Source organism: Mobula hypostoma, chromosome 7 (assembly GCF_963921235.1).
Source record: "Mobula hypostoma chromosome 7, sMobHyp1.1, whole genome shotgun sequence".
Classification (NCBI taxonomy): Eukaryota; Metazoa; Chordata; class Chondrichthyes; order Myliobatiformes; family Myliobatidae; genus Mobula; species Mobula hypostoma.
The window spans coordinates 59,366,177-59,388,212 of record NC_086103.1 but is presented as its reverse complement, the minus strand read 5'-3'; the positions used below and the strand labels follow the sequence as shown (position 1 = coordinate 59,388,212).

General features: G+C 41.5%; 1 protein-coding gene across 3 annotated transcripts in view; it reads right to left on the bottom strand.

Annotated features, from left to right (window-relative positions):
* Positions 1–4,095: 4,095 nt before the first annotated feature.
* LOC134348925 (uncharacterized) overlaps positions 4,096–22,036 on the bottom strand; it is a 29,795-nt gene continuing 11,854 nt past the window's right edge. For 2 of the 3 annotated variants that reach the window (XM_063052727.1, XM_063052730.1), the window contains 5 exons: positions 16,219–16,389; positions 11,308–11,340; positions 8,744–8,819; positions 6,308–6,366; positions 4,096–4,276 (listed from right to left, as the gene is read on the bottom strand). In XM_063052727.1, coding sequence (XP_062908797.1) covers positions 4,170–4,276; positions 6,308–6,366; positions 8,744–8,819; positions 11,308–11,340; positions 16,219–16,389 — 446 coding nt within the window. In that variant the 3' untranslated portion in view covers positions 4,096–4,169. The remainder of the gene's footprint in view (positions 4,277–6,307; positions 6,367–8,743; positions 8,820–11,307; positions 11,341–16,218; positions 16,390–22,036) is intronic. The other variant, XM_063052728.1, reaches the window with a different exon arrangement.

Here is a 22,036-nt window from a genome sequence, read left to right as displayed (position 1 = left end):
GAACCTGGATGAGTGCATGAGTCTTTGAGTACAGCATAGTCATCACTGACTTTATTAAATCCTGAGGGGATATGTGTGTGTCCCTATGAGAACATACAGTACATTCCCAAATCAAAAGCAGTAATGAACCAGGAGGCTCGTAGTCTGCTGAGGGCTAAATCTGTGGCATTCAACTTTGGTGATCCAGGATTATACAAGAAAACCAGGGACAACTTATAGAGGGCTATATCAAGAGCAAAGGAACAATTCTGAATGAGACTGGAGGCGTAATTGACTGCAGGTTAGCTGAGGCAGAGTTAGCAGGCCATTACTTCCTGCAAAGTGGAATCTAACATGATGAATGGTGGTGATGCTTCACTCCCAGATCAGCCCAAAGCCTTTTGTAAACACAAAATCATCTGCAGATGCTGGGGTCAAAGCAACACTCACAACATGCCGGAGGAATCCAGCAGGTCAGGTGTTGTGAGTGTCCCAATACCTTTTATGCTCATTTTGAGAGGGAAGAATAAGACTATAGCGTTGAAGGTTCTTGCAGCATCCAGTGACCTTGTGATCTTTGTCTCGGAGGCCAATGTTAGACTGCCTTTCAAAACAGTGAACTTCTGCAAGGCAATAGGCCCTGATGGTGTACCTGCTAGGGCTCTGAAACCTGTGCCAACCAACTGACGGGGGTGTTCAAAGACATTTTGAAACTCTCATTGCGACAGTCAGAAGTGCCCACCTGCTTCAAAAGGGCCACAAATACCTGTCTCATCAAAGACTTGGACCCACTGCAATTTGTCTATCACCAGAATAGGTCTACAGTGGATGCAAACTCATTGGCATTTCACACAGCCTTGGTTCACCTGAACAATACTAATACCTATGTCAGGTTGCTGTTTATTGACTGCAGTGCTTAACATAACCATTCCTACCGTTCTAACCAAAAAGCTCTAAAGGTTGGGCCTCTGTATCTTCCTCTGCAACTGGATTCTTCACTTCCTAACCAGAAGATCAGAATCTGTGTGGATCAGAAATAAAATCTCCCTCTCTCCGACAATCAACGCTGGAGCACCTCAGGTATATGTGCTCAGCCCACTGCTCTACTTTCTCTGCATCCATGACTGTCTGGCTAGGCACAGCTCAAATGCCATCTATAAATATGCTGATGATACAACCATTGTTGGCGGAATTTCAGATGGTGATGAGAGGGCGTACAGGATCAAGATGTGCCAACTAGTGGAGTGGTGTCGCAGCAACAACCTTGCACTCATTAGCAGTAAGACCAATGAACTAATTGTGGACTTCAGAAAGGGTAAGACAAGGGAACACCCACCAGTCCTCACAGAGGGATCAGAAGTACAAAGGGTGGGCAATTTCAAGTTCCTGGGTGTCAATAACTCTGAGGATCTATCCTGGGCCCAACATATCGATGCAGATACAAAGAAGGCATGTCAGGAGTTATGTTTCATGAGGAGTTTGAGGAGATTTGGTATGTCACCTAAAACACAAATTTCTACAAATATACTATTGAGACTATTCTAACTGGCTGCATCACCATCTGGTAATGGGGGAGGGGTGTGGCCGGGGTGAGAGGTGGCTACTGCAAGGATTGAAATAAGCTGCAGAAAGTTGTGAACTTAGTCAGCTCCATCATGGGCACTAGCCTCCGTAGTATCCAGGACATCTTCAAAGAGTGATACCTCAAACAGGTAGCATCCATCATTAAGGACCCACATCACCCAGCACAAGTCCTGTTCTCATTGTTACCATCAAGGAGAAGGGACAGGAGCCTGGAGGCACACACAGAATGATTGAGGACAAACTTCTTCCCCTCTGCTATCTGATTTCTGAATGGACATTGAACCCATAAACACTACCTCTCTACTTTTTTTTGCATGACTTATTTAATTTAACTTTTTAATATATATATATATTCAGTTTTTTCTATTATTATGCATTGATTGTACTGCTGCTGCAAAGACAACAAATTTCAAGACGTATGCCAGTGATACTAAAGCTGATTCTGATTCGACTCTCACACACTACACTACTCTGCAGCCCTCTAGTGGGGCCTTTTAAAATTGACCTGAGAGTTTCTTCTAAAAGTGGCACAACAGATATAGAGTCATAGAGTCAGAAGCTCGACAGCGTACAAATAGGCCCTTAGGCCCATCTAGTCCATGCCAAACAATTATTTTGCTCAGTCCCATCAACCTACACTTGGTCCATAGACCTCCATACCCACCCCGTCCATGTACTTATCCAAATTTCTCTTCAATGTTGAAATCAGACTGGCTATTCATTCCACGCTCTCACTATCTTCGGAGTGAAGAAGCCCCTCCTCAGATGTCCCTTAAGCATTTCATTTTCACCCTTAAGCCTGATTGCATTTATCCTATTGTTACTTCTTATGATTTTGGATATCTCTACCAAATCTCCCTTCATTCTCCTATACTTCAAGGAATAAAGTCCTAACATATTCAGCTTTTCCCTATAATTCAGCACCTCATGTCCTGGCAATATCTTTATAAATGTTCTCTTTACTCTTTCAGTCTTATATCTTTCCTGTAGTTAGGTGATCAGAACTGCGCACAATACTCCAAATTAGGCCTCACCACACAACGTACACAACCACAACATTACATCCCAATATCTCTACTCAATTCTTTGATTTAAGGCCATCTACCAAAATCTCTCTTTACGACCCTATCTACTTGTGATGTCACTTTCAATGAATTATGGTTGTGTATTCCCAGATCCTTCTGTTCTACCACACTCCTCAATGTACCATAGTTCACTATAATTCCACCCTGTAGACACAGAAACTTGGGACTCTCCTTTGCCTTCTCTGCCAGAGCAACCTCTTGCCTTTCTTTAGCCCTTCCTTAAATATTCTCTTGCATTGCTTATACTCCTCAATATCCTCATTTGTTCCTAGCTGCCTACACACCTCATTTTCCTTCTTAACCAGGGCCTCAATATCTCTCAATAAACAAGGTTCCTTAAATCTGTTATCCTTGCCTTTTATTTTGACAGGAACATACAAACTCTGTACTGTCAAAATTTCAATTTTGAAGGCCTCGCACTTAGCAAGCATTCCTTTGCCAGAAAACAACCCATCTCAATCCACTCATCCCAGATATTTGTCTAGGGAAAAATTAGTATCTGTAGGAACTGAGATTAGACAATTTTCTGGACTCTAATCTTAACAACAACATAAAAACAACATCACAATGTATCTTAAAGTAAGTTATTTTCAGTAAATGAAATTCTGTTGTTCGGGGCATCTGAGCAGATCACCTGGAAGATTATAAAATGTCCAAACGCAATTCAAAATATTGTCAGCACAAGGGATTCTACAGATGCTGGAAATACAAGGCAACACACGCAAAATGCGAAAGGTCGGGTAGCATCCATGGAAATGAACAAGCAGCTGACATTTTGGGCCGAGACCTTTCTTTAGGACTGGGAAGGAAAGAGGAAAATGGCAGAATAAAAGTATGTGTCGGTGGGGGCGGGGGGAGAAAGAAAAATGGTGAAGGATGAAGCCAGGTGAGTGGGGAAGGCAAAGGACTGTAGATAAGGAATCTGATAGGAGAGGAAAGTGGACCATAGATGAAAGAGGAGGAGGACAGGCACCAGGAGGAGTTGATAGGCAGGTAAAAAGAGGCAAGAGGCCAGAATGTAGAATAGAAGAAGAGTGGAGAGGCAGGATTTTTTTTTTTTAACCAGAAGGTGAAATTGATATTCATGCCATCAGATTGAGGTTTTCAAGGAGGACACCTTCCTGGGAGCATCATCCTGGGAATGTGGGAATGGATACAGTGGAGATGAAGGAACTGAGAAGAGGAAATAGTATTTTTTTTACAGGAGATTGGATGGGAAGAGGTATAGTCAAACACCTGTTGATTAAATTACCACCAGCAGGGGTTTATTGTTGTATGAGTTATTAGATTTTAAACAAATAGCAATAGAGGTGGTTGGAAACATTTTGTAAAATATGTATAGTTGAAGTAGTTTCCAGAACATTATCGACAGATGAAAATTAATTCTGGAGTACCAATCCATGTGTAAAATAAATGTCTTTCAGCGCTGTGAGGAAGTATACAGCTGAATTTGGTTCATTTGTAGGAATTAATTTTTTTTTCTGCTTTTCATGGTTGGTTTTATCTTTACTATACAGATTTTCAAGTAACTTTATCTCTTCGCCTTCTCATATACAAAACATTCAGGTACTCGTCATCCTGTGAATTTTCCATCACGTAAGACATTTCACCGCCTTCCTCTTCAAACCCTGTTTTAATGAAAAGGATTCAATATTAAAGCACATGTAAACTTCTTAGATATCTAAAGAAATTCTGAGCAAGTAGCGTAAGCAGTTTGATAGTGACTGATTTCTGTTTCTTTGACTTGTGTCTAGTAAATGCAGCAGTAGAGAACATATCTTACACTGTAAGGACATGTTTACAGGGCAGTTCACCCATGAAATCCTGCAGCATGGTCTGTTATCCTTACCAAACTTTAGCCCACCAGCAAAAAAAGCATATACTGTATGTGCAACAAGGAAAATTCATTTAACTGGCTGATTAAATGCTTCTGCAAACTACATCGAACATTTATTTTAAAAATCTATTAAACAAAGTAAACACTGAAAAAAAAAAATTCACTGTTAAAAAATCATGAATGCAATGCAAAATTTATTCCTAAAAGGTCAGGATTGTATTAAATATGTATGTTTGATTTTTTAATTTCCAAATTTGCTAACAGGGCTCCATATAATTTCAAGTGCAAACATGGAAAGATAATCATTTTCTTTTATAAAGCAGGAAAGAGGAAGGGAGAAAGGAGGGAGGGAGAGGGAGGGAGCGAGGGAGAGAGGGGAGGGAGAGAGAGAGTGGGGAGAGAGGGAGAGAGGGAGTGGGGATAGAGAAAGGGAGGGGGAGGGAGTGGGGATAGAGGGGAGGGAGTGGGGATAGAGAAGGGGAGAGAGGGAGGAGGGGGAGAGAGTGGCGAGCGAGAGGGGGAGAGAGAGGGGAAGAGTGTGGTGAAGAGGGGGAGGTGGAGGGAGGAGGGGACGGAGGAGAGAGTGGGAGGGGGCAGTGGGGGAGAGTGGAGGGTAGGGATGGGGAGAGGGGAAGGGGTAGTGTAAAGAAGTTGGAGGGATAGAGAGAAGCGGGAGGGAAGAGGAGAAAGAGGGTAGGAGTGGAGATAGAGGGTTGGAGTCGGTGATGGGAAGGGGTGGAGAGAAGAAACAGGGAAGGTGAAGAGAGGTTGGACTGAGAGAGAAGGGAGGATAGTGAAAGGGAGAGGATGGGAGTGGGGGAAGAGAAGGGCGGAAGGGTAGGGAAGAGAGGGGGGTGGTGGAGAGGAGGAGGGGAGAGAGGTTGGAAGGAGAGAGAAGGGGAGGAATAGGGGGAGTGCCAGAGAAGGGAAGGGAGAGTGTGGGATTGGAGGATAGAGGGTTGGCGTAGGGGAGAGCGCGTGAGTGTAGTGGGAGACGGTAGGTGTGGGGGAGAGAGAGTGGGTGTGGAGAAAAATAGAGAGAGGGATTTTTTTCAGGTCTCACATTATGGACAATGTGATTAAAATCACAGGTATTGGATGAGAACTCAAAACTTCTAAAACTGAAGATCGATTAGGTTTTGTGGTGTCTCGAGGACGGCATTCAACAATTCTAGGACTATTTGTTGGCATTAATATGTTCAGTGCTCACTCTTCTCATGAATATTATGAATTCCCAAATAATTGCTCTGGTTAATTTGAACCAAAACTTATAAAGTGTAATGTCAGAACTAAAATTAATGTAGAATTGAAAAACAATAGTTTCTGTATCTATTATCTCATATTTTCTACCTCTCAGCATTAAGCAGCCAAGCTCCTTAATCCATTTGGCCCTCAAAAGATATTTGTGGATCAATGGGTTTTACAGCAATTTTATAAATTCATAGTCACTCTGATGACACCCCAGGGTATTTCAGGATGATGTTATGAGAGAGTGGTACACAGTGGATTTACAGCCATCATTTATTGCATTATTGATTTTCAATTTAGCTGTGACAGCAAAGGACAGCCTTAAATATTTTAGCAAGACTTTTTCACCACAACAGATGGCAAGCTAAGGAATTTATATCTCCCCATGCCATGTGTCACGGACTAACCTCTCAGAACTTCAGCTTCAGCCAGTATTGATTGACTATTCTCAGCTGTATGATAGTGTTTCATTCACAAGCAAAAACACTTCAATGGTTTTGACCAGAGCTTGAACAAACTAATATACTTGGGAACCCTAGTAAAGAATGGGGTTATTGAGTTTTTTCAGGAGTACCTGTATAATACATAAAGTTCTCTGGAATGGAGGCATTGGATTCATTGTCTTCACTTTTCCTGTATTTAAAAGAGTTCAACATATTAGAAACTTAAATAATGACTTCGTAATATAACTACATATACTTTTGTCATAAAGTACCTATAGGCTCTGGAATCACTAATTCAGAGGCCAACTTCAGTTAAGGTTTCAATTTGGAGTTGTGAAGGAAGGATCCTAAGGAAAGTAAATGGAAGGAGGTGCACAGAGAAGTCAAACCAGGAACACAATAAAAGTATTTTAAAAACTGCAATGAATACTTTGATAACTACTTGATGGCACTTAAATGCTTACTGTAATCAGTGAGGAATTATAATTCCTTCAGAAAAGATGTGTTGTCATTGGAGAGAGTCCAGAGGAGGTTTGGGAGGTTGATTCTGGGAATGAAGGGGTTAACATATGAGGAGCATTTGGCAGCTTTGGGCCTGTACTCACTAGAATTTAGAAGAACGCATGGAGATCTTATTGAAACCTACCAAACGTAGATAGGGTGGATGTGGAGAGGATGTTTCCTGTGGTGGGGGTATCCAGAACTAGAGGGCACAGACTCAAAATTGGGGGGGGGGGTGACTTTTTAGAACAGAGGTAAGGAGGAATTGTTTTAGACAGAGAGTAGTGAATTTGTGGAATGCTCTGCCACACACTGCAGCGGAGGCCAAGTCCATGGGTATATTTAAGGCAGAAGATGATCATTTCCCGGGTGGGCATCAAAGAATTTGGCGAGAAGACCAGATGATAGAATAGTGGAGGAGACTTGATGGGGTGAATGGCCTAATTCTGCTCCAATGTCTTATGGTCTTATAATGCTACAGGCCCCTCGATTTAACCTGGAAGTTACTTTAACTCACGTCTTTGCTTGCAGACTATGAAATACCTCACCTGGAATTCAATAAAATTTTGAAACTTTCATGAGGAGAAGGCACTAAAGGTTGCTGGAGGTAGGAAAATGTAAATTTCAACCGCATGGTGGATTTATTATGTCAGTTTCCAATCATGAATATTTCCACACATTGTTAAAACACAATCCTTGCCCATTGGCATAAGTAATGTATGTGAGCAAAGCAGAACATGAGAATCCATAACAATCATTTTGTCCTGATGGTCTGTGGCTGATCAGTAATAAGCATTATTCCTGGCATTGTTAATGCTGGTTTTGCATGAAAAAAATGAATGAATCAACTTCAAGCAAATAATGCTTCATGCTATACTTGTGAACAATTGACTGTGTGGGTGGAATGCAAGTTTGGGCCAGATATGAACTTCCTGGCCAGTGGCAGTTAGATAGCAGTATGTAGTGATGATGTTCCTATAAACTGCAGTTTTTGCAAGCTCTGTTCCTTATAGTGTGGGATATTCTGGGGTGGCATATAACTATGATTACTATGCTCTTACTTCTCATAACCTTCTAACAAAATAAAAAACAAGGTGGTAAGGAAACTCACCTGACCTCTTTTCAATGATCAGTTCAGGATTTGACAGTACCAAAATAAAACATGCAATTGTTGATGATAAAACAACAATTTGTTGTTATTTTAAGTTAGAAAGTTATTTGTAAGTAAAGGGTATGAAAAACATGCTGTATTATCCTTTCTTTGCAAACAGGTACATTGATTTCTCTGTGCTGACACCTGTCACCAAAGAACCCCCTTGCATCCCTCTGTGATATACTTGATGTATTTATCTGACACAAAGCAGGAGTGTGAGGGAAGCTTAGTCCCCGCCAGTGAACACTACATAAAGACTTCCAAGGAACTTCATCCACTTTCCTGAAAATATGCCTCCACAAAACAATGTCTGGCTACAATCCCTATGGACTCTGATAAACCATCATATGCTGTGCTCTTCCCAAACTTTTGATTGTTACCATCCATAAGGAAAAAAACAGCAGTGCATGGGAACAACTCTATCTAAAAGTTCCTTTTTAAATCACACAACATACTGACTTGGACGTATATTATCTATCCTCATCACTGTTAGGTCAAAACCCTTGAACTCAGTTGTTATCAGCAATGGGAACCACCTTCACCTTTACATTGAACCTAAATAGAAGTCGCCAACAATCACTCAAATAGACTCGGATGTAAAATAAATATCACTGTTCCTGCCAATGTTCTTGCTGTGAAAATTCATGTGACAAGTGCTGTGAAGCATTGTAAATAATTCTGTTTCATCAAAATATTACAGGCTTTAACATGGCCCAGAATGTGTTTAAGTATATGAGCAGTAGTAATATCATTTTATTCCATATTTTACAGCTTATAAATGTAACAGACTTCAGCCACATAGTTGCTTACCCCTCCTCATATAAAAAAATCTCATTCAACAAGTGTGAAAATTGTAATTACTCTTTGTTTTTTATATACAGTAATTTAATTAACTGTGTATTTTTCAACTTACATGTGTTCTGTTAAATAATCCTCTTCATAGTAGTCATCAAATTGACATGTCTCCTCCATTACCTCCTGTGACATAGCTTACATAAAAAGATTTTTAAATAGTTCACATATTCATATACTAATAGTATAGAACTTATTCTTTCTACCATTGTTATAACATATTTAATTCATTTAGGTAAGCACTGGATAGAAAATGTTCATATGCGCATTCTGACAGGAAAATAATCAGTGTAGCTCCTATAAATGTACGAAAGTCTGCTTCTGAAACTTATTTAATATCCACAACTCTTGCAGGTATAAACTATGGCTGCTCTAACTTACAGGTGCAATATATTAAATATTTGAGGAAGAATGGTTGACAGCATATAATGTGACTTTAAAAAATTCTACAAGAGTTGGTCCTTCCATTACATTTTCATATTGTTTATTATTCTGTCAATGATAAACTTCCAACTTTCCTGAGTATGAAAATTTGAATGATGTGATGGGTTAGCATTTTTACTGGGATCTGCAGTTCAGGTTCTGCTTCTCAATCACTGAAGTATGAGAGCCAGCTCAAATTCAGAATCAAAGCTTCATACTGAGGTCCCGCTGTGTTATTGAACATGAAGAAATTCATCCTTGGCTGTATGCGCTCAGCATGTACTATAGGAGCATATTCACATTGGACTCCGTTTCTGAAATCCTGAAGATTTCCATGCATATGCACAACATGCTGCATTCTGTGTTTCTTTTCCTTTGTTGTACCTTGATACATTTATGTATGGAATGATCTGTGAGGGATGGTATGCAAATAAATGCTATGATTGTCTATGACCAAATACCATTAAACCATATATCTGGACAGGTATCAAGGATGAATTTCTGACTTGATTTTACATGTAAGTCCGGCCAGGTTTTTCATGTGGTTCTATACATTTCCATTGCACCGATTCAAAACACTTTAGAATTTATATGAAATTTATCTCTCACAACACAAATGGTTATTTATCGTTTTGGTATTGTTGAAATGTGGCAGTGAGTCACTTCTTAGTCACTACAGATGACCACATTTCAACCAATTCATTGGCTATGATGTACTTTGAGATGTCATTAGGACATGGAAAGTAGTGCTCTTATCTCTCACATCAGAAATGTGCTCAGGCATATTCTAAATAGTTACCAGTCAATACAATTTTGGTATGAAATACTTGGCTAACTTCGGCATTGCATGAATAGACTCGTTGACTAAAGTCTCAGGAGTATAAAACAAAATTATTGTATTTGAATGTTCCTTTGCTTTGGGATTTCCGAACATGGAGGTCGAAGTTAATCCTTGTTAAGTTTTGAAAGAAATATTTACTGTCAATAAATTGAGAAAGGCTTGAAAATAGTTGCAGTTATCTCTGCTGGTCACCTGGAACAGTTTTACACATCTCAGTGAGAGCTGCAATTCCTCTTAATTCCTGCTAGAAATGAGATAATTGCAAAGTACAGTAACATCAAGATTCAGTTACGCAGGATTCTGCAACAAACACCGAGGTCTAAGCAGTCACTACAAATAAAAGGAAAGATGTATTTAAATATTTTGTTTAAATTGTGGATGAAAAACATGTTGATGTTGAGGACTGTGAGTACTCTCCCAATATTTCCTCCTACACCTCTTTTCAAAGACTTAACATCAATTGGCTGCCAGTTGGACAAACAGCCGCTTAGTTAGTTTTCTTTATATCGACAATCTTGTGAATCTGTAATGAAGCTGATGGCTCCTCCAGATAATACTAATGAAAATCACGGCCTATTAGTAGACTGATCGTCAGCCTCTGGGCCGGGGAACGGAGGCTGGAGGCTCAAAGGCAACTTGCCTTGGAGTCGGAGGCCTATTTGTGTGTGTGTTGGGGTGGTGGGGGTGATAGGGAGGAAAGGGACTTGCTTTGCTGCTGCTGTTACTTGTCTGCTTCTGCTGAACACTGTGGCCCTGGAACATGTGGTGACACTGCAACCCCACCCCCAGCACATCTTTAGGTCGTGTTGTTTGTTAACACAAGCAACATGCCCACTGGATGTTTTGATGTGCATGTGATGAATGAATAAGTCTGAATCTGAAAATGCATCACAGCTGCCTTGCTGCCTTTGGACTCAAAAGTAGGTGCACAGGTCCAGCAACCCCACGTTTGATTCTGAACTATTCACCACTGTAAATTGCCCCTAGTGTAGGCAGAAGGCAGAAAAACTGAGAGCTGATGTGTATGGCAGAATTGCATGCAGGGAAATAAATAAGGGAATGGGATGAACCTCTACCCTCAAACCTCTGCTCTCTAGTTCAAGACTGACCTGCTCTGGGGAAAAAGCCTATCTCTATCCTATCTACGTCCCTCATAATTTTTAAACATGTAAGTGTCTTCAGCCTCTGACATTCCAGAGAGAATAAAGCCAGCCCATCCTTTACCCTCAATTCCAGGCAAATTCCTGGTGAAGTTTGGGGTCGTGATGAAACCATTTGCAATTAATATCAATGAGTCGATAAACTTCTGAACAATAGCTTGTCCAATCAGAAAAGAAAATCGTAGTAGGGCAGTAAGTTACCATTTGGAGCTAAAAACAGCAGATCCTGGAAACCTGAAACAAAAACAAAATATGATAGTACTCAGCAGGTCAGATAGTATCCGTGGTGAGGGAAAACGTTTTATGTTTCAGGTCAAAGACCCTTCATCAGAACTGAAAAAGTCTGATGAAGATATTTATCACTCCCCATTTTCTTTTTATTTATATATTTTTTTTTTGTTTTTGGGCTGGGTTGGATAAATTTTCGTAAGTTCATGAAAATTATTAAATAAAAACTATTAATAGATGATACTTCATCTTTCCTTTTGTTAGTTTACATTGCCCAGTTCACATTTTAAAAATCATATTAAATGATTAAGTTTTAGTAAGTTAACCTGGTCATTAAGAAAATGTAAAAGAATTAGAGTTGGCATTTTCCTATCACCATTTTCAGTGCTATCATGGAACTTCTCTGTCAATTTGAACCAATCTAAATGCCATCTGATCTCAAAAGCCGTCTACTCTGCAAATCAGAATCGGGTTTAATATCACTGGCACATATCATGAAATTTGTTGTTATGTGCAGCAATACATATCAATAAAACTGGAACTTATATAGAAAAAGTAGTGAGGTAGTGTTAATGGTTCAATATCCATACTGAAATTGGATGGCAGAGGGGCAGAGGCTATTCCCAATCACTGAGTGTGATTTCCTTCAGGCTCCTGTACCTCTTCCCTGATGGTAGCAATTAGAATCTGTATTAAAACAGCACTGATAATTTTCACATCTCTAGGCGAACCAAAGGAAGAAGAAATACACATCAATTATAAGCCAAGAGAATATTCAAGTACAGTATCTGAGATATAGAATTATCAGATAAGTACTAGTAATTTATAAGAGCTGTACTGTTAGATTCTGGATCTTCAAATTTATAATCCCTTTATGTCTGTTTACAGGAAGGTCTGATTAGTTTGCTGGTGGTCAAAAATGTATTTGAGATTTATGTCAAAAGATGTAAGCCATTGTACGTGCTCAGGGAAATCGTGAGGGTAACGTACATTTTTGGCCTCTGGTGCCAGTCTAAATTTCAAGCGGCTACCCATAGCTAAGAGAGCAATTATTTGTGGAGTAATGAATTGGACAGCTTTAATTTCAGCAGCAAGTTTTTTGAAAATTTCCAAATAGCACAGAGAACCAATCTGTGAATACACTTAATTAACTTCCTTACCAGAGGTGGGATTGCCTGGTGATGAAGGAGTCTCATTAAGTATTTGCTAAATGATGTAAATTAAAGATGATTCCAGAAAATTTGCCCAAGTCAGTAGTGTGAAATCCACTAATTCAATTTATTATTGTATTTCTATAAAAGTGATTTGTTCTGTAACATCCCTTAATGTCTTTTAAAAAAACAATTGCACAAAGGATAAGCATATGGATCATAAGACCATAAGACATTGGAGCAGAATTAGGCCATTTAGCCTATCAAGTTCACTCTGCCATTCCATCATGACTGATTTATTATCTTTCTCAACTGCATTCTCCTGCCTCTTTCCCATAATCTTTGATGCCTTTACTAATCAAGAACCTATCAACGTCTGTTTTAAATATACCCAATGACTTGGCCTTCACAGCCATCTGTAGTATGACTTACCAACCTCGGGCTAAAGAAGTTCCTCCTCAGCTCTGTTCTAAATGAACTTTCCTGTATTCTGAGGCTGTGCCATCTGGTCCTAGATACTCCTACTAAAGGAAGCATCCTGTCCATCTAGACCTTACGATGTTCAATTGGTTTCAGTGAGATCCCCTCCCACCACATTTTTCTAAGTGTGTCCAGATCCAGAGTCATGAAACGCTCCTCATACATTCACTCTTTCATTCTTGAGATCATTCTCATGAACCTCCTTTGGACTCTTCCCTACGTCAGCGCATCCTTTCTTAGGGAAGGGGCCTAAAACCGCTCACAATATTCCAAGTGGGGTCTGACCTATGCCTTCCAAAGTCTCAGCATTACATCCTTGCTTTTATATTCTAGTCTTCTTGAAATGAATGCTATCATTGCATTTGCCTTCCTTACCACCAACTCAAACTGCAAGTTAACCTTCAGAAAATCCATTTGCACCTCTGATTTCTGAAAACAAGACTTTGCCTTTATTCTTTCTACCAAAGTGCATGACAATGCACTTCCCTAAACTATACCCCACCTGCCACTTCTTTGCCCATTATCCTAATCCATTTTAAGTCCTTCTGCAAACTCACTGCTTCCTCAACACTACCTGCCCCTCCGTCTAGCTTTGTCTTGTCTGCAAACTTAGCCCCAAAGCCATCAATTCCATCAGCCAGATTATTGACATACAATGTGAAAAGTGGTTCCCATACTGACCTCTGCGGAACATCATTAGTCACTGGCAGCTAATCAGAAAAGCCCCCTTTTATTGCCACTCTTTGTCTCCTGCCATTCAGCCAATCTTCTATCCAAGCTTGTTTCTTGACTGTAATACCATGGGCTCCTGTCTTGTTTAGCAGTCTCACGTGAGGCACCTTGTCAAGGGCCTTCTCCAAATTCAAGTACACAATATCCTCTGATTCTTTGTCTATTCTGCCTGTTAGTTCCTCAAATAATTCCGAAAGATTTGTCAGCATGATTTTCCATTAAGAAAACCAATCTGACTTTGGCCTCCTTTATCAAATGCCACGAAGTACCCTGAAATCTCATGCTTAATAACAGTCTTAATCACTTTCCCAACTAGGAAGTCAGGAGTCAGACTAAGTGGCCTATAATTTCCTGTCCTCTGCCTCCCTACCTTCTTAAAGAGTGGTGTGGCATTTGCAATTTTCCAGTCCTCCAGAACTATTCCAGTATCTAGTGATTCTTGAAAGGTTATTCTTTAGGATTCTTGGGAGGTGTATGGAGGGATATGGTCCGTGTGCAGGTCAGTGGGACTAGGCAGAAAATGGTTCAGCACAGCCAAGAAGGGCCAAAAGGCCTGTTTCTGTGCTGTTGTTTCTATGGTTCTATGGTTCTATGGTTATTACTAATGACTCTACAATCTCTCCAGCTACCTCTTTCATAACCCTTGGGTGTAGTCCACCTGGTCCAGGAAACTCAACTATCTTCATACCTTCCACCTACCCAAGCACCTTCTCTCTTAGTAATAGCCAGTGCACTCACTTCTGCCCCCTGACACTTGAATTTTTGGCATACTGCTGGTGTCTTCCTCAAAATACCTATTGACTTTGTCTGCCATTTCTTTTTCCCTCATTACTACCTCTCCAGCATCATTTTCCAATGATACAATATCCATCGTGCCTCTTTTACTCTTTATATATTTGCAAAACACTTTTGATATCCTCTTTTATATTATTGGCTAGGGTAACATCATATTTAATTTTTTCTCTCCTTATTGCCTTTTAGTTCATTTTTTAAAAGCTTTCCGATCCTCTAGCTTCCCACTAATTTTTGCTGTTTTATATTGTATGCCCCTTCTTTTGCTTTTATTCTGACATTGACTTCCCACGTCAGCCGCAGTTACCTTATCCTCCCTTTAGAATATTTCTTCTTTGGGATTAATCTACTCTCTGCCCTCTGAATTGCTTGCAGGAATTCCAACCAGTGCTGTTCTGCTGTCATACCTGCTAGTGTCCCCTTCCAATCAACTTTGGCTAGCTCCTCTCTCATTGCCTCGGTAATTCCCTTTACTCCACTGCAATACTGACACATTTGATTTTAATGTCTCTTTTTCAAACTGCAGGATGAATTCTATCTTATTTTTATCACTGCTTCTTGGAGTTCTTTCACCTTCAGCTCCCTAATCAAAACTGATCATTTACACAACACCCAGTCCAGAATTCCTTTTCCTGAGTGGGCTCAACCACGAATTCCTTTTCTTGGGACACAGCACTGGTTTTCCAAATCTATCTTTATATTGAAATCCCCCATGATTATAATTAACATTGCCATTTCTACATGGTTTTTCCATCTCCCATTGTACTGTGTTGTCCAGGATAGACACAGGTATAAAAGTAGCTCACAGTTCAAACGGGAGCTTTTGTAATGTTGCTGATGATAGACTCAGTGGAATACTACATTTTAGTTTTTGCCCCAACACTGAGCTCATGCAAAACCTCACCACAATAAAATCACAGCACGACATAATGGAAAATGTGTGAAGTGAATTTAATATGTTGGCTAGTCTTATTAAGAATACGGAACCAGGAAAGTAGTTCATCTGATCAAATTTTAGCCATGTGCTGATTCTCTGCAAGTTTGATAAATTCCAAAGTCCTGGTATTACTAGTGGATGGCCTGGCTAGGTGTAAATCTTCTGTAGAAACTAAAACATTCCACAGAATAGGAACTTCAATGTCACTACCCGAAGAATATGGATCTTGCCTTCGCTTTCTTTCCGCCTCCGATCTTGGCATACTAGTTTCTGCCATGAACTGTCTAGAGCAGTAAGCTTGTCCCAACATCTCCTCTGTTACAAGGTTAACAATGGAGCAAACACCTTCACTAATTTGACTCAAACATTTTTGCATGGCTGTGTGCAACTGCTGCAGGTTTTCATTCACCTGGATCAGGCCAATATGAATAGTTCCCCATATATCGGACATGTCCGCCCGAAGAGCATTCTGGATCTCTGTCAGCCCAACCTTTTGGGCACTCAAAAGGTCTGACATTCCTGCCTGCAAAGCATTGTACAAGTCTGCAAGCATAGCTGCGTGCATGTCCATTGTACCAGACTGCTTTGAGGCTTGCAGTTGTGCCACATCAGGTGGCTCAGCTCTATGCACATCAGTGAAATGAAGATGCATGTGGGCTTCAGGGTCAGCTCTGGCTGCTCGTAGATCCCCACTGATTGCATTCTTAGCCTCCAGTAGCCCCAAGAACAGAGCCTGAAAATTCAGATCAATCAGATCCGGCGGCACTAAGACTTGAATCTGGTGACACCTACGTAGCCTTGCAGATGGTCTGAGAACTGTTTCCTCCGCCAGGTGTGTCACAACAGCCTGTTCCGAGGCGGCCAGTTGCAGTTCAGGGGACCACAATGCTTCCTGATCTCCTCTGGATGTTACTTTGACGTTTGATTTAACTGGCTTCTCCAGTAGTAATGGGACTGGCATATCTGGAGAGACAGAAAGAAACAAGCGTGAAATTACCTCTGATCATCTGTGGATTAAGCTATTGCCTCCAATCTTGAGAATGGTATTAACTAAATTGGATTCGGTGTCATGATGATGGGTCTATCAATGGCAATAGAAGGCATAGTTCAGCCTATTCAAATTGGAGGGATGATGTGCGAATGATAAAAGATCAGTGTGTTAATCCTTGACCCACTGCATTTGCAGGGTAGTTTTCAGGTCACAGATGTAAAGTTGGCATCCATTTTCTCTGACTCCACACCTGTGAATGAAAATGAACGGTTTGCAACTAACTTCTTGGATGTGACCGTGCAATAGTTCTGCTAACACTTAGGTTTGTTGAATATACTTCAGAAAAGACTCTAGGAGTAAATCCACTGTATAGGCCAAGTGACTCCCCACCACTGAACAAGTTCAGTATGGTATGTGCTCTCTCATTCACACATCTTCAGAAAGGTTGAAGGCTTCCCCTTGCCTAATGATTTGCCACTATTTCCCTCTTTTCTCAGGCTTTTGAGCATCAAACTTTCAATAGATTTGAATAAGGATAGACAATCTGAATGGGCATGTGGCCTAGTGGTTAAGGCATTGGACTAGCAACCTGAAGGTCGTGAGTTCGAGCCCCAGCCGAGGCAATGTGTTGTGTCCTTGAGCAAGGCACTTAATCACACATTGCTCTGCGACGACACTGTATGGGTCCTAATGCCCTTCCCTTGGACAACATTGGTGTCGTGGAGAGGGGAGACTTGCAGCATGGCCAACTGCTAGTCTTCCATACAACCTTGCCCAGGCCTGCGCCCTGGAGAGTGAAGACTTTCCAGGCGCAGATCCATGGTCTCACAAGACTAATGGATGCCTTAGACAATCTGAATAGACATGAATCATGTTGACTTTAGACTAAATTTCAACTGGAAAATCTGGAGTTCTCTTGTAGATTCTAGTCAGGAATTCACTAGTCAGGAATTCAATGATAGCACTGAATATGACAGAAAGATATTGATATAAACTGTGAATTCAACAATGCACAAATCAACTTTAACAAGGGAATTAAGGAGACATAAATTTCGAATAAAATAACTTTCCAAAAACAGCAAAGCTACATTCATGCTGAAGAAATGTTATCTTACTCATAGAGATATTTTCCAACCATTTGCTTCTGATATTTGCCTTTGGTTCCAGACTTTGTGTCTCCTATGCTGTTTTGCTGGTCATTTTAGTGTATATAGTTTTGATTTCTGACATCAAATTCACTTTTACTGTTATCCTAAGAAATTTTCATTGCATGTGTTATATTAGAGTGTAGGATTGCTATTTTTCTTGTAGCTTAATTTTTCTATGCTTCTATATAATTTTTATATCATTGCTTATGTATAATTATTTAGAGAATTTTTAGTTATTGTAGTATACTGATTTAGCATTTTTTTCAGTTTCTGTGCAGACTGTCATGCCACTGAACCTGATTATTTCAAGAGTTATTCCTCATCACTAGAATGTCTTGTTAACTCTTCAGTCTGAGCTAGTTTTTAGTATGATACTGTACAGTAAGGTAACTGATGGAAATATACAGAATTTACAACCAGCGACATTTGGCTTGGGTTTCACTTTAGGAGGCTGGTCTTACATGATGAGGTAACTATGTAAAGTAGTTTTATCGCGTTTTGTGTTCGGTGTTTTGGTGTTCAATAAGAGTTGCTATGGACTTTCCTGAACCAAAAACCGCATCCTTTTCATGTGTGAAGATCTACATTAGTGACCCTGATGTTCTCGGATGATTCCAGAGTTATTGAATATGTCAGCCAAAGCAGCCGCTTTCAAACTGCCAGAGTTTTGGGAGCAAGATGCCATTGCATGGTTTGTACAAGCTGAGGTCCAATCTGTGCTGTGAGAAAACACCGCTGACAACACCGAATATTTCTATGTGGTAGTGTCGCTCAGCAACCCCATGGCTGCGAGAGTGGTGAGTCTGCTAGAACAGCCGCCTGAACACAATAATACCAATCGCTGAAAACTCACCTTTTACAAACTACCATTAGAACTATCAGAGCCTGAGTGTGCCAAACAGTTGCTCTCTTTGCCCAGTCTCGATGATGCTAAGGCATCAGAGCTAATGGATCACAAGCTGTCTCTCTTGGGGAATCACCATCCTTATTTTATTTTTAAAGGACTCTTCATGCAGCAAATGCCTGATCAACTTTACATAGCCCTCTCTAATGCACCCGTGAGTTACTAGAGGGAGGTTGCTAAAATGGCTGATGCTCTGAACTCAGCTAGGTAGGAGTGGATCATTCCTCCTCCTTTCTCCATCTCAGTAAGTCCAATCAGCAAGGCCCCCAACATAAGGACTCCAACAGCTGCGAAACAGATGACACTGGGCCTGTGCTTTTACCATGCTCACTTTGGTGCAAATGCTAGTAAGTACCAAGCACCTTGCAGCTTTGACAGTGCCAGTGCATTGGGACGTCAGAGGTCTGTGAACACCATGGCTGTCTACTGTTCATTATGGGCACCTTTTCAGGGCAACACTTGCTGTGTGACATGGGTGCTCAGATGAGTGTGCTGCTGGCATTGACTATTGATGAGAAGGCAAGGAGCAATGAAACCTTGCTGGAGCCCGCCAACAGCAGCAGGATTGCAACTGGTGGGACATGATGGGCGAAGCTCAGCTTCAGTGGGTGACGTGGGACTTCAGGCTGGCTGAAGTGGCTAGACACCTGCTCAGTGCTGACTTCCTATGTGCCCGAGGACTAATGCAGTGAATAAACTCACATGCAGTACTGCATGTGCTTGACAGAGTTGTTGTGGGGAACTTACTTGGGGAGCAGGGTAATAACCCAAAGTTGTTGACATTCACAAGCTGGCAGATCTTAAGATCGACTAAGTGAGTTTATTCGACTGCTGGGAAAACACCCCGACCTCACCAGGCCCACATTTTCCACTACAGTCACAAAACATGGGGTCAAGCATCACATGTCCACAACTGGCCCACCAGTTCATGCCCATGCATGCAGACTGGAACGAGCAAAGCAAAATAAAGGCAAAGGCTGAGTTTGACAATGTGGAAAGACTTGGCATTGTACACTGGCCAAATAGCCCCTGGGCTTCACCCTTCCATGTGGTCCCCAAGTCCGATGGCTGTTGTCACCCATGTGGCGATTACCAACACCTTAATGAGGCCACCATCCCTGATCATTACCCGATCCCACACATTCAGAACTTTTCTGCATATTTAGCTGGAAGTTAAATTTTTCCAAAGTCATTCTAGTTAGGGATTACTATCAGGTGCCTGGATGCTTGGAGGACATTCCCAAAATGTCTGTGATAACCTTGTTTGGTTTTTTTTGAGTACCTGTGCATGCTGTTTGGACTGTAAAATGTAGCACAAACTCTGAATGAAAAGACTTAGATTTTCTTTTTGTTTACCTGGATGACATACTTGTTGCCAATGCATCCAAATCCAAACACGCATCTCATCTCCACACACGTTCCGAATGCTTAAGCCTACATGGATTGATTATTAACCCAGCTAAATGCCAGCTTGGGTTGTCAGCCATTGACTTTCTCAGCCATTGCATCTCTGCAGAAGGTGCAAAACCCCTCCCATTAGAAGTAGCCGCTATTATGGATTTCCTGCTGCCCTGCACTACCATAGAACTACAAGAATTTTTAGGCATGGTGAATTTCTATCACCACTTCATTCCCTGAGTTGTTGAACTTATGGTCCCCCTGTACAGTGTGCGAAAAGTCGATACCCCTAATCAAGTGATGACTGGTCATTGGACATGACAAAGGCATTTGATGATACCAAACAAGTTCTTTCTAACGCGACCCTCCTGGGGCACCCACTCTTCAATGCACCCATAGCCAAAACTACTGACTCTTCAGACAATGCTGTGGGTGCTGTGCATGAACAGTTGGTTGGAGGCGTGTGGCAGTCATTCGCCTTCTTCAGCCAACAGCTCTGCCCCCTCAAAAGGAAGTACGCCACATTTGACAATGAGCTTCTGGGGTTCTATCTGACTGTCCACCATTTTCATTTTCTTCTGGAGGGTTGCCATGCTACAGCATTGGTTGACCACAAACCCCTCATTCATGTGATGACCAAAATATCAGACCCTTGGTCTACATGACAGCAACAGAAGCTGGCCTGCATATCAGAGTACACAACTGATATACAAAATATTAAGGGGAAAAATGCTGTGTTGTTTGCCACTCAAGACCAGCTATTGTGGCCATACACATAGGGGTTGACAATGCAGGTGTGGCAGCTGACTAAGCTACTGAGCCAGAGGTCCAGGTTTACCAAACAGCAGTCATGGGCCTGTGGTTGGCTGACATTAAGTTCGTGGAAGCTGCATTTTCTCTGTGGCGTGATGTCTCAATTGGTCTCTCTCACCCATAGTGTCCGCAAACTGGATCAGGCTATTTTTAACTCCATAAATGGTATCTTGCATCCCAGCCAGAAGGCCTCAAAGAAAATGGTTGGGCTGAAATTTGTGTGGCATGGCCTTAGAAAGGATGGGCATGATTGGGCTACAGCCTGTGTAGAGTACCAGCGGGCAAGAACTAACTGTCATGTCCAGGCACAATTGGCACCTTTTGAGGTCCCTGAGTGACAGTTTGACCATGTCAGTGTGGACTTTGCTGGTCTTCTTCCCCTTTTTGCAGTTTCTCGCACCCCCTTACCATGGTAGACCATCTAGCATCGATGATGGCTGCAGACGTGGCTTGGGTGTTAATCAGCACCTGGGTTGTACGGATTGGCACCCCATCTGGTATTTCCTCTTACCGCCGACCCAAATTCATATCACAGCTCTGGGCTGCAATGGCCCAGAACCTTGGTGTTAGGCTATATGACACCACGGCACATGGTCTAGGCAAGCAGTTTTACCGCTCCTTAAAGGTTGCTCTGAGGGCTTCCCTGATGGACGAATGTTGGCACGATCGTTTCCTATGGGTCCTGCTGGGGCTCAGAACAACTCCAGAAGAGGCCCTACAGTCATCCACAGCTGAACTGGTATATGGCCAGCCATTACAAGTGTCAGATCAATTTATTCCTGATGCCATGACCAGCTGGTTAGCCTCTCAATTGCATTCCACCCTCCTCAGTAAATTCAATTCCTTTGCACATATTCCTACCATCCGTCATGGTGTAGAGCACCCTTGGGTTCCTGTGAACCTACATTCCACCTCATTGGTTTTCATCTGCCATGAAGCAAACCAACATCCCCTTAGGCCCCCTTACGATGACCCATTCTGCATTTTGGAATGGAGAGCAAAGACCTTTATCATAGATAAGAGGGGTAAACCTGAATGTAATTCAGTAGATCACCTTAAAACTGGCCAACCAGATTTAGAGGATTCCACTACCATGCCCCTGCCATCACGGCGTGACCAACACACCTCTAGACAAGCCAGTGGCACCTGCTGTTCCTCCACCCACTGAACACCTGAGGCTGGTGTCTCATCTGCACTCCGGACAGACTCACAATACCGGTTTTAGTGAACTCTGGGTGGGGGGTGGGGTTTGTTGTGTAGGATAATGTAACTGATGGAAATGTACAGAATTCACAACCACTGACTTTGGGTTGGGGTTCACTTTAAGAGACATGTCTGATGTGCTGAGGTAATTAT